Source organism: Ochotona princeps, chromosome X (assembly GCF_030435755.1).
Source record: "Ochotona princeps isolate mOchPri1 chromosome X, mOchPri1.hap1, whole genome shotgun sequence".
In the NCBI taxonomy this organism is placed as follows: domain Eukaryota; kingdom Metazoa; phylum Chordata; class Mammalia; order Lagomorpha; family Ochotonidae; genus Ochotona; species Ochotona princeps.
In genome coordinates, this window is record NC_080865.1 from 14,128,672 (window position 1) to 14,140,997 (window position 12,326).

Sequence of the window (12,326 nt, forward strand, 5' to 3'; positions counted from 1 at the left end):
TATATACAACTCAGAAAGTTTGTGTCCTCATCATTTTGCTCTTTTGTGAGATGCTTGATTATTTTTATATATTAAGACACATCAGCTTGTTGCTGAACATCAGCTTCTTTGATGAACATACATTTTCTTGAAGGAACTCTCAGTACAAAAAGCAAATGCCAAAGGCACTCCTGCTTTTGTTTTTACAACTCTCATCCTCCATTACCACTGCAGTACAGTTAGCTAGCTCTACTACAGAGAGCCCCATATTCATTTTAATTTCATGAAACTGCCATTCTAAACATAGGCAACATTTCTTGGTTTTTAGCTGTGCTAGAGAATGTGCCTCAAAAACTTTCAGTCAACTTTAATGAAATCAAGTTATCAAAAGAAAAGCAATGCCCAAATACCCGTTAATATCACTAACCTTTATTTCAATATATTGTATCTTTTATATGTGTTTTATGATGCTTTTTGTTTGTTTCTGATCTACTCCATTCCAGAGTATCTTACTTTGCATTTTAAGGTTCTTTGCTACTGGGAAGATCACAAATGTTAAGGACTGAGCTAATAGTCACAATCATTTGGCCATAGTGTTTCAGGCAGTAGAAGCTTCTCTTAATGATTTCCTGAAGCATCCCAGATTCCTCTATTACACTATGAAATCAATTTCATTGAATTTATTGCAAACCCTCTGAAAGCCAGGGCTTATTCTTTAAAGAAAAAGAAAGAAACTTCGACATGTCCCTGACAACATTTGGGTATGACAATGCACAAAGTATTACAGGAAACATAAATGTATGATGTTAGCTGCCTTGTGGGAATTTTCAAATGTGTGTGAGAATGGAAACATATTGAGTTTCAACAGGAGTGGCTATCCACTCAAGAAAGTTGCAGACATTGCTTGCAATTGTTCTGGTAACAGTGTTAAGAAAGTTGCAAACATTGCTTGCAATTGTTCTGGTAACAGTGTTGTTAAGAGGTAGGCTTCCAAAAACCATTACTGTTAAAGTACTTTTCTCAGTCTGCAATGATTCGAGAACTCCCATTTTGCAAAGGTCTCCAAGCTCAAACTCCGCTTCATGATTCTTTCCATCCTGCTTGACCACCTTTGTCACAGCAAACAAGGTTCCAGGCCCAAGGAATCCTGGTACTCATATTCTGCTACTCATATACCCATGACTTTCCATCCAGTGGATATCTGGGTTACGATAAAACTCGTGAGATGCTCATTTAAAATCTCATGAAGTCATTACAGAACTTGACTTTAAAAGAATCAAGCATGCCACCTTCATTCAATTCTGTCAAAAGGAAGAATCATGAAGTTAAAGACCAGCTGGCCATGCATTCTTACTCATCTCTAGAAATTACCTAGCTGGCCCCTCTCTTGATTGACTTTACATTCATGCTCTATTCATGTCAGTCACTGTCTCCAGAGTTTTTTCTTCTTAGTGTTGCTGATTCCTTAGAATCGTAGAAATATGAACAGCATGTGCTTTTGAGTGAATTCATATGATTTGTTAGATACTGCATGAAAAAAAATGCAGTATCTTTTGGAATTAGACTTTTATGCATGTAACGTATCTTTGAATGCACTTGATTCTAAAATGCACTTTCATGGGCTTAAAAATGAAATGTTCTTCTCAAGGCTGTATGACTTAATCACATATAAGCCTTATATCAGAAGCTGAATTCATATCTTTGAGACATGATTTTACTCTAAATTAGTGTTGCCAGTAAAGTTTTAGGTAACATATGGGAAATATTCATTCCATAAATTTACCTGTCTTCTAAATCTTTATATTTTAGTGTTTGATCAATTAGATCTTGTCACATATGAAGAAGTAGTAAAACTGCCAGCATTCAAAAGGAAAACACTTGTCTTACTAGGTAAGCTTGTGTAAGTGGCTTGCTTATTTTCCCCTTCAAATCATTTTGTGAACATTATTAACAGTTGTCAATTTTAACATTCTTTTTTAAAAAATGACACAGGTGCACATGGTGTTGGGAGAAGACACATAAAAAACACCCTCATCACGAAGCACCCAGACCGGTTTGCGTACCCTATTCCACGTAAGAAATGTCTCAATCTCTTTATACTTTTCCTGTCATTTTTCTAACGTTGAAATTGTACATTTTTTCTGGTTACTTAGGTAATAGTTGTTCATTATAGGAAATTTGTAAAACCCACAAAAGAACACCAAAAGAAGTTAGTGAACAATAATCCTAGCCCTTCCCTCCTGATAATAATTGCTTTCTACATATCTTACTGTGTACCCCTCCAGAATTAGTGCAAACATATGTGGTATATATGTGTGCACATGCATTCTGTTTGTATTTCTGTAATGCCATGAGGCTCATCCATTCAGTTTATGACCTAATTTTTCCAACAACATATCTTAAACATTACTTGCATCAATTATTCTTCAAAAAGTTTTTAACGATTGTATAGTTCTCTGATATGACAGTCTTTCCCGTAATTCATGTCTAAGCTGCTGAGTTCTTCTAACTTTTAAAACCCAGTTTGCTTTTAGTTGTTTCCTCTGAAGAATCACGAATCTCAAATTTTCCATTCCTCTTATTTTCTGTCTCCTCCCCTCTTTCCCTCAACTGTGAAGTGAACTTATACAGAGATTGCAACGAGGATCTGGGGTCATGATATGAAGCACTTCGCAGATTGTGGATAAGGAGGAGCTATCATAGCATTGTCATTATTATCAGTGTGATTTTCAAGTCTAACATTTCTATTCCAAAAGTTTTCTAGCAGATGGAGTCTTGTTTAGGGTGGGAAGAGCTAAATGAAACAATTTTAAAGAGCAGTAGGAGAAAACGTAGATTGACTCCATCCTGTAGGGCTTGCAAATGCCTTCATAAAACCACCCTTATCCCAGAACCCTGTGTGATTTACACAGATGCTTATCACATCATTTCCATTAATGCTATTTGGGATTTTCAAATAAGATGCCTTGAAATGGCCTTTGAAGGTCCCTTACGTCTAGATCATGACTATAGGAAGCATGGCTAACATTCGTCTTATTCTTCTTGATCACAAACAATGACCTTCGGTGTTATTAAGTGGCCAGTTAACTAGCTTGGTTTGAAAGCCTACTTTTGATAATGTTACTCATTTAGTCCCAGATATCTATGTAACACAAACTCGTGAGATGATTACTGATTCTGCCATTTCTTGAGCTTTTGATGTGCCCAGAGAAAGGCGGTTCCTCTTTAAAATAGCCACATTTTGATAGCTGTGAGCACATAGGTGTTTCTAATGACCTAGCGGGAAAGAAGTTTCCCACTGGTTTGGGCTCATGTGCACGACAAGAAGTTACATAAATTTGTCCTTCAAAAAAAAAAAAAGAAAGAAAGAAACAGGGCCCGGTGGCATGGCCTAGCAGCCAAAGTCCTAGCCTTGAATGCGCCGGGATCCCATATGGGCGCCGGTTCTAATACGGGCTGCTCCACTTCCCATCCAGCTTCCTGCTTGTGGCCTGGGAAAGCAGTCGAGGATGGCCCAAGGCTTTGGGACCCTGCACCCGTGTGGGAGACCCGGAGGAGGTTCCTGGTTCCCGGCTTCGGATCGGCGCAGTACCGGCCGTTGCACTCACTTGGGGAGATCTTTCTCTCTGTCTTTCCTCCTCTCTGTATATCTGACTTTGTAATAAAAATAAATAAATCTTAAAAAAAAGAAATGAAGAAAGAAGAAAGTAATAAGAATAGAGGGAGGAATTGGGAAGAAAGGAGAAGATTTAAAAAAGACATCAAGAAAAATGAAGTGGGGGTGGAGCAGAGGAGGGAAGGGAGAGAAAAAAAGAAATTGAAACTAATGTTCCTGGTTCATCTGGAAAAACTTTTCCTCAACTAGGTTTCTGGGCTATAGCAGTCCTGTTAGTGTCCCACAGAGTGAGGGCTTACTGGCATATACTGTAATATACACTTCTGTAAGTCAGAGGTGAGCAATCTTTTTCTAAAAATGACCAGATAGTAAACATTCGAGGCTTTGCAGCTCTGTGACAGGCTTTGAGGCTCTATCCCAACTCCTCAGTCTGCCCTTGTAGCATGAAGGCAGCCATAGGTGCTATGTAAACAAATGTGTCTGGCTGTATCCCAATAAAACTTTATTAACAGAGTTTGTTAACTTTTATTAACAAAGGCAGTTTGCTCCCTCGTGGTTTGGGTTTTCCATAATAAATGTGTGGCCACATCCAAGTAAGGTCCATTGGGTTTTCATTATCATTTGCCTTTTGCTATATTCTAGCATTTAATTATTTTTTTGCAAGATACTGGTAAGACCAGCACTTTCCAGTAGAATTTGCAGTGACAGTGACAGCTTTTGGTATCTGCACTGTCCAGTACAGTAGCCATTAGCTAGCTGTATGTCATTATTGAACCGTTACAATGTGACTAATGAAACTGAAGGCTAGATTTAACTTTATTTAATGACAGCTTATTTAAGTTTAAATAGCCACATGTTGTTTTCCAATTTTTTTTTCAGTCTTGTTTTTGTTATGCTCAATACCCTACTGTATTAAGGCATACAGTGAGTTATGTTGCCATCAGCTCAGCCTTTTAAACCTCTGATGACATGTAACTTTGCAGATACAACCAGACCTCCAAAGAAAGATGAAGAAAATGGAAAGAATTATTACTTTGTGTCCCATGACCAAATGATGCAAGACATCTCTAATAATGAGTACCTGGAATATGGCAGCCATGAGGATGCGATGTATGGGACAAAACTGGAGACCATCCGAAAAATCCATGAGCAGGGGCTGATTGCAATACTGGACGTGGAGCCTCAGGTAATCCCTTGTCACCCTGATCGCCTGCCATCCAGTGTGCATGCTGTAAGCTCAGATTCTGAGCTCAGAAATGCCATCAGACAGTTATGGGTTGCCTAATGATTTCATAAACAACAGGAAAGCATCAGTAATCAAGGCATTGTGGGTTAAGTCTAGAATGCAGAGTACCTAACCATGAACTCAGTACACATACCATATATTGAAGAGGCAGAGATTATTCTGTTAGGAAGTTCACTATCCTCAGAAGCTCAGTAACATTCCTGAATGGGTCTGTGCTCACCAGAAATCTTGCAGTCATCTGATCTCAGGGTGAGATGTGGCCCTTTATTACCCTAATAGCTACCTTTCCTCTCTTGGCAAAGCTCGTGCTAGCTCATCCAGAGCCTCTTCCAGCATCTTATGTTAATCAGCAATAAGAAACTGACCCAGGGGCCAGCACTGGCTTTATGAAGGCAAGCATGAGTGTGAGCTCAGGTGCCACATGGAGCAAGGGTGGAGAGCCGTGGTGGTTCTCAGGCTCTTCCATCTCCTGATCATGAGCTAAAACTAGGGGGGAAATGGAAGACTTTTGGGAGGGGATTCAAAAAGCAGAGCCAGATGCAGACGAGCAAGAGATTTGTAGATGAGTCTCATGCTAGAAGCAATTGGAATTTATTATACGTAAAAAAGAGAAAGCTTAAGACTTCACATCAAAGATACTGACGATCAGTCTCTAATTTTTTTTTTTATCTCTGAGCATAAACCTAATAAAAGTTGGATTTAAAGCACATTTGGAAGGGTCTGGGAAGGGTAGGTGTCAGGAGAAGTTAGAGGAGAGGCTGTGGGTGGCACTGGTGACTGCCAGTCTGCCGTTTCTAAGACTGATCTGTACCAAAAGACCCTTGTCCTGTAGAGTCAGTCCATCCACACTCACCAAGATGGTAGACCTACTCACTTCCAGCAGGCTCCCATTTCATCATGAGACTTACCTGGCCTGGGCAGGGCACATCTTTGTTCAAGGGCCACCGTATGAGGCTTGGGCCCCTCACTCTCCCCACCGTGAGGTCAGAACCTGCATGGCCAGAATCTGTGTGACCTAAGATCGGTATGACCTGGAACCTCAGTTGCTGGGCCTCAAGATCCTAGCTGGCCAAGTAGGTTCACCTGTTTCCATCTAACAGCATTCGCTGGGCTTCTTGAACTTGAAATTTTGGGAAACTACAAAGACTATGCTGGGGGTCCTAGGGAAGAGAGCAGTAGTAGGGTGGACATTATAGTTAATGCACATGGACCTATATAGAACTAAATATATGTTGTATAACACGGATTGATTTTTGTTTAACTACTAATCCCTCCTTACTAGGGATTGGAAAAATCTTCTGGCCAGGGGTGGCTAGAGGCAAAGTCTCAATCCTGGTCCTGGTCTTCGACATCCTCTCCTTGGGTTCCACACTGGTCTTCACCTGAACGTCGTTTTCTGCTGGTAGTAATGTCTCTAGCAGTATGCTGGCTGCAGGGCTCCTCAGACTCCCCCTGCATTCCCTAAACCCACTTTCGAGGGCTTTCTGCCTTTGCTGCCGATACTGCTGCTGCTGCTGCCGCCACCACCACTGCTGCCACCACCACCACTGCTGCTGCCGCTCTCCTCATGGTGCCCAGCTGCCCCCATCTCCTTGTCCTTGCACAGCCTTGCACTGCTCTGCACTGCTGAGCGAGACATCCTTCTCTCGACCTCATCAGGACAGCACAGAAGTGACTTCTCCTTTGCACTTGGGCCCTGAGCACCCCCGTGCCCTGTTGGGCCCACTCTCCCTGCTCCCCTGATTGCTGGATGAGCTCCCCTGCACTTCTCCCTCCTGCTTCTCTGTCTCCCCTACATCTCAGAATAGTGATCTCTCAGGTCCTCCCACACGTGGGTGCAGGCCCTAGGCTTCCTAGTCTCTGAGCCTCTTAGGGCCTGCAGGGGGTAGGGCTGGTCAAGACCTGCTCCTCTTGTCTGGTTGCTCAACCACCCTGATCCCAGGCACCCCCCCAACCCCCCGCCCAGTCTGGCCTAATGTCCTGGCGTGGTCTTACACAGCTGCGTGCAGCCAAACCATTGGGCTAGCCTACAGTGTGCACTGACTGGACTTCCACTTGGGTTTCTCTGCCTTCCGCCCGCGCTCTCCGGCCAGCCAAGGCCCTTGTCCTGGTGGCACGATGCCTGTGGCTGGGAACAGGGAATGACTTGCTTTCAAGCAGAGAGCCGCATTGCTGTAGGAAGACTTTGTCTTTAAGATCTTTTCCTCCATGCCTTTTCCTGCCCCAGCTTGTTAGACGAACCCCTCTACTGTATCTTACAGACAACTTGATTTGACAGCCTTTTATTAAGCAGTGATTACATGCCCAGCCCTGTGTCAGGAGCTCAGAATACAGTTAAGAAGATGAGCCGGTGAGGACAAAATTCCTGCCTTAACATACATCCAAAGCTGCACGTAACACAATACCTTGTGACTTTTTTTTTTCTTGAATTCTCTCACTTGTAGCTCTGCCAATGCCACTTTCACTACATGGAACTCATAGAGTCCACCCAACTCTGTAGGTTAGCTTGCTTAGTGTAGACCTAACACTGTGCCATCTTAAGCTATCGTGACAGTTAAGACCAAATTGGCCACCTCTAATAATACTATAAACTAAGGTGTTGTGGTCCAACTTTAAATCTGGGAAAGCATGGTAAAGACATTAGAACATTTTAATAACCTGCTTCATTTGAATCATAGATTATATTCTTACAGTGCTTTGTATTTTACCAAACATTACTACCCCTTGCCTGATCTTTCCGACCCTTTAGGAGTAGAGATCATTATATACATTTGTCCAAGAAGAAGTTAAGACTTAATGTAATCGTGGCTTGATCAAGGTTTTATAGCCAACTGAAAGTGAGGTCTGTTTGTGTTGCTTTCTTTGTTTTACTATTTTATGATAAACCCCAACCTCTTTAAGCTGTACCGTCCTAGCAGAGATAACCCTTGGGATCATCAAGATGTCTACCTTCTGTGTAGAAGCACAATTTAAATCCTATTTTGTAACACAGAGAAAATTAAGAAGGCACTCAAACTGAGAAAAATTGCAGAACTTATTTCTCAGTGAGACAGAGCTGTGACTCTGAAATAACTCACATCTCTAAGCTGAAGCTGTCGTAGCTGTAGTGTGTCATCGCAGCTTAATGCAAGCATTTTTGATTTTAAGTTTAGTCTGATTTATCCATTTTCAGCATTTAAAATGATCAGTTGCAGAATATTTGTGGTTTCTCTCTTGGCCAGAGTAGGAAAAGTCATCATGCAGAGAGAGATCCCAGTCTTGCTCAGAATCAGTCTATACACAAGCCAGGGTCTAAACCAGGCGCAGTTGTGAGAAATAGCTTGACTGTCTCAAGATTGATTCTGGAATCCCTGAGCTTTTCTCCATTAAACCTTGAGATCTTTGTACAGAATGTCCCAGATGCTTATCTTTGTGTTCTCTTTTGCAATTTCCAGACCAAGTTAATGTTGTGGATTTCTGCACCTTAGATCCCTGGTCAAGTAAATTTTTATTCCTGAGATGAATTCTTGACCATGGGTGAGGTGAGCCACAAAATCCATGTCTCTCCAGAAGAGAAAACTAAAGATTTAATTTGAGATGTTAAATTAATGTGGCTTTGGCTCTTTGAATCCAGAATGTTTCTCGTGACCTTTCTAAACTGTGTGTGTGTGTGTGTGTGTGTGTGTGTGTGAGAGAGAGAGAGAGAGAGAGAGAGAGAGAGAGAGAAACTGGGGTTTGAAAATTTTGCCTGTTGATTTAGCAAATTTGTGTCTCACTTGAAGTCAGAGAGGAAGAACATTTAGAGTTCATGTGTAAGTCCCTGGAGGGATGGACAGTTCCATTTCCTGTCCCCCAAAATGACTGTGAGTCTCAGCCATGCTGAAACTGCAGCAAAAGGAAAGATGCCCACTTGAAACTCATAAGCAGAGCAAAGTCTGAGAGGGTAAGCGAGGAAATGTGTGGTGTGATGTGGTGACTCTACTGAAGAAATGAAATCTGCTAGACAAAAAAAAAGAAAAAAATCACAGCCAGAATTTGAAGTGCCATAAAATTTGAGGAAATACAATCATACAGGCAAGAAATAGAAAAGGCAAAGCCATGAAAGAAAGGTAGAAAGCTGGTATGCTCACCATGGGGCTACCAGTGTGACTGTGATAAGCATTCAATTGAGCTCCAAACTTTCAAGTACCCAGAGCAAAGAAGGGGGGCTCGAGCGCTAGAACCCAACTTCTAGACCTAAGAGGCATTTGGCAAAGTGATGAGCATGGCCGTTGTTGATGGTTTTTTGTGGTAAATGCAGAGCAACCCTCATATTTACGTATATAGACTGAGGGCATAAACGCAGTGTGGAGGTGGACAAGCACAGGGAACTAAAGTAATATTTACCAAGGAGTTTGCTTCTCAGTTATCACATAACCGGCTGTATCAGAAAGCATTTGAAGGACTGGGTAGCTAGCAGGCTGGGTCACTGAGCAGAGGAAAACACCTATTATACCTGGGCTGTCATTCTCAACTTCATCCGTGGGTTTTGTTCAGCATGCAGGCTGTGTGAACTTCCATCTTGCACTTGGGTGAAAGCTTAAGGGACAGAAGCAAGCAGGATTTTTCTCCTGTCTCAATTTCCCACAGGCTGGCTGTGGGTGGATAGGTGTGCATAGGGGGTGATGAGAAAAACCTTATGTCTTATGCTTCATTCAACTGATTTATGAGCACAGGCAGAAAGGAAAAAAGGCTCAAGATGCTATTGACAAAAAGGACATTTCTGAGTGAAAATCGCTTTTCAGCTCGGTTGAGCTGCACATGGGCTTTGGCATTTTGTCTGTTGCCTGCCAAAGTCTTTGATCACAAAAGGATTGGCAGAGAAATTATGGTTTATACCTCTTCCAAACAAGCCTGAAGAGCTTGCTTACAAGGGACTGTGAACCATGTGACTTTAACGATTCTGGAACTTTGATGGATAAAACAATGTGCCACACCGCAGGTTCCCTTAACTCACCGGAAGAGAGCCATGTGACTGCAGTTCAGAAATAGAGCCCTAGTGAAGGCGAGCCTTGCACTAGACAAGACAGGCAGAACCTTCAATAGCAAATTTACTTCTTACATGCATATGTGCCCCCAAGAGGCCACAGGGTTTGTCTGAGCCAAGACAGCAGCGTGCCTTGGTTGCACCAGCCTCAAAAGGCAGCATCAGCGTTGTGCACATGAGATGTATGGTTTTGACATCAGAAGCTGATCAGGAAGGTAGCGGAGTGCCAAGGGCCATCCGGGCATAAGGGAGACAGCTGAGTGAGACACAGCTGCTTGCCCCTGGGGGCATGTGCTTCCAGGGTGATAGGTGTGCTCAATGGCACTCAGGACTGAGCCAAGCCAAAGGGAAAGGGAAGAAGGGGGAAGACTACAGGAGGGCCAGACAAGGGGAACAAGAAGAGCAAAGGTCAGGCAGCCCCTTTCTGCCGCTGAAAGTGGTTCAGTAAGAGCTCCCCCCATACCTGCCCCCCGAGGAGAAGGGGCTGGGAGAGGTAGCGAGGTTAAGCCTGGGCCAGCTTGTGAGGAAAGAACATGACTTTCATGCTAAGGAAGTATGTTTTATCCCTGGTCTTAGAGAGAGCCATGCAAGACTTTTCAGCAGGGGATTGATAGCACTGGCATTCCAGAAAAGATCATGCCTGTAGAAGGGTGGAGGTTGGATGAGAAAGCAGCAAAATCCAAGACAAGAAACCTGTCTAATCACTATTCCCGTCAAGCAAGCAGAAGGTGAAGTAACGAGCGCAGAGCAAAGCCACATGGAAAGGCCCTTCAGGAAACAAACCGAAGGGTAGCAGAATAGACTTCCGAGATTCTTGTGTGAGGGACAGCCAGAAATGTATTCTCAGCACATACATGTCAGTTCCATGGCAATCATTTTGCAGTGGGTACCTGTGTGTGCTGAATTTTCTCCTGTGGAGGGGAGTTTGTACCACCATCACTCCACTCCCCTCCACCCCCTGCCCAGAGTGTCCCGTCCTGCCGTGGATGCAGCTGAAGCAGGAATCCCTCAGCAAAATTGGCTCCCCAGCTTTCTGGTCATGGTGCTGCAGGGCATCACTGCACGATGCCTTGGGAGGGGACTGGACAGGCCTGCCTGGAGTGCAGTGTTTTCTCGTGGGCTCACCACGAGAGCCCCAGCACACAGCAGCTGTAGTGGCAGGATTAAGACAAAAAGCCCAGGGTTCCAGCTCTCTATGTGAGCAGGGTGCCCTCCCCTGTGAATGCCATAGGACACCTCTGAAGGTCTGATCGAATTATGAATGCAGCACACATGGCTACGGTGGCCGCACTTTGCGTTCCTTGGTTAGTGACTTGAAATTTGAAATGTGACAAAATGGACTCCAGATCATTGTGATGCCAACCTGCAGGTCCATATCTCTGCCCAGTGCGCTTCAATTCAGGCTCTAAATCATAACCTTGCTAATTAAATGAACAGTAACCAAAGTAGTGTCGACTTTTACAAAGAAAAAGAAATCCGATTGCTTCATGAGAAAAAATGTCCAGTTTGTCATCTTTTATTTTCTGATAGCTGTCGTCCATCCTTTGAAAGAAAACAAGTAAAAGAAGTTTTATATATATATATATAAAGTTGGGAAATCTAAGAATACCAAAGTTTTGAATCAAGGGCTTGAAATTGTTGTGTCCATTTTTGCATAGACTCGTATGAAACTTGCATTTGGCCATTTCTTCTTTTAAGCCTCAATTGGGGGGTCAACTTTGTCTTTCCGCACAGGCACTGAAGGTCCTGAGAACCGCAGAGTTTGCTCCTTTTGTTGTTTTTATTGCCGCACCTACTATCACTCCAGGTTTAAATGAGGTAAGAATAAACCATGTTGCCCCAAATCCGCATGCCCCTTTTTAAGGATCCCTGTGTGTTTTGTATTCAGAGCCAAAGTTCCCATCTGTAAGACATCTACACAAGGCTGTTTTGTTATTGAGTGCCAGAGCTTGAAGTCCCCCTTCCATTTAGGAATTAGCCAATGTTAACACTGGAGTTCTTCTGAGATCTCAGTCAGCAAATTCCAGTCTTACTAAGATCCCTGCACAGCCTGGAGCATATCCATCTGCATTTGTAGCCAAAGTCTGCTGAGGTCAAAAAGCATAGCCTGTGACCTTACCGATAGGGTCCACCCTCTCCCACCCCCCCCCCCAGCACACGGCTCCTCAGGCATCTCATGCCTTCCCCGGGCTACCAATCCACACCCTTCCCGGATGGGGATTGTGCTAAAGCAGCTCTCACAGCCAGCTCTAAGTCAAGCAGTGCTTTGCCTGAAGATAGCTATAATGAAGGCCTTGGCTGGTTTACCTGGGTAGCCCTTGGGGTGAAACCCATATAGCCTTTCTACCCAGGCCCCTGGAGATGGCCAAATACAGAAATGAAGTCTGTCCAAAATCAACTCAAGTCAGCCACTGCCAACAAGAAGTTCCCTCCGAGAGTTGGCTGAGCTCCCCCGTGCCGAGCCCACTTAGAAGGCTTTC

The 12,326-nt window shown here is 43.4% G+C and overlaps 1 protein-coding gene across 7 annotated transcripts in view; it reads left to right on the top strand.

Moving 5' to 3' along the window:
- The window catches only part of CASK (calcium/calmodulin dependent serine protein kinase), a 316,004-nt gene that overhangs the window by 299,955 nt on the left and 3,723 nt on the right, over positions 1 to 12,326 (top strand). For all 7 annotated transcript variants that reach the window (XM_058658921.1, XM_058658923.1, XM_058658924.1 and 4 more), the window contains 4 exons: positions 1,789 to 1,869; positions 1,972 to 2,052; positions 4,579 to 4,781; positions 11,581 to 11,664. In XM_058658921.1, coding sequence (XP_058514904.1) covers positions 1,789 to 1,869; positions 1,972 to 2,052; positions 4,579 to 4,781; positions 11,581 to 11,664 — 449 coding nt within the window. The remainder of the gene's footprint in view (positions 1 to 1,788; positions 1,870 to 1,971; positions 2,053 to 4,578; positions 4,782 to 11,580; positions 11,665 to 12,326) is intronic.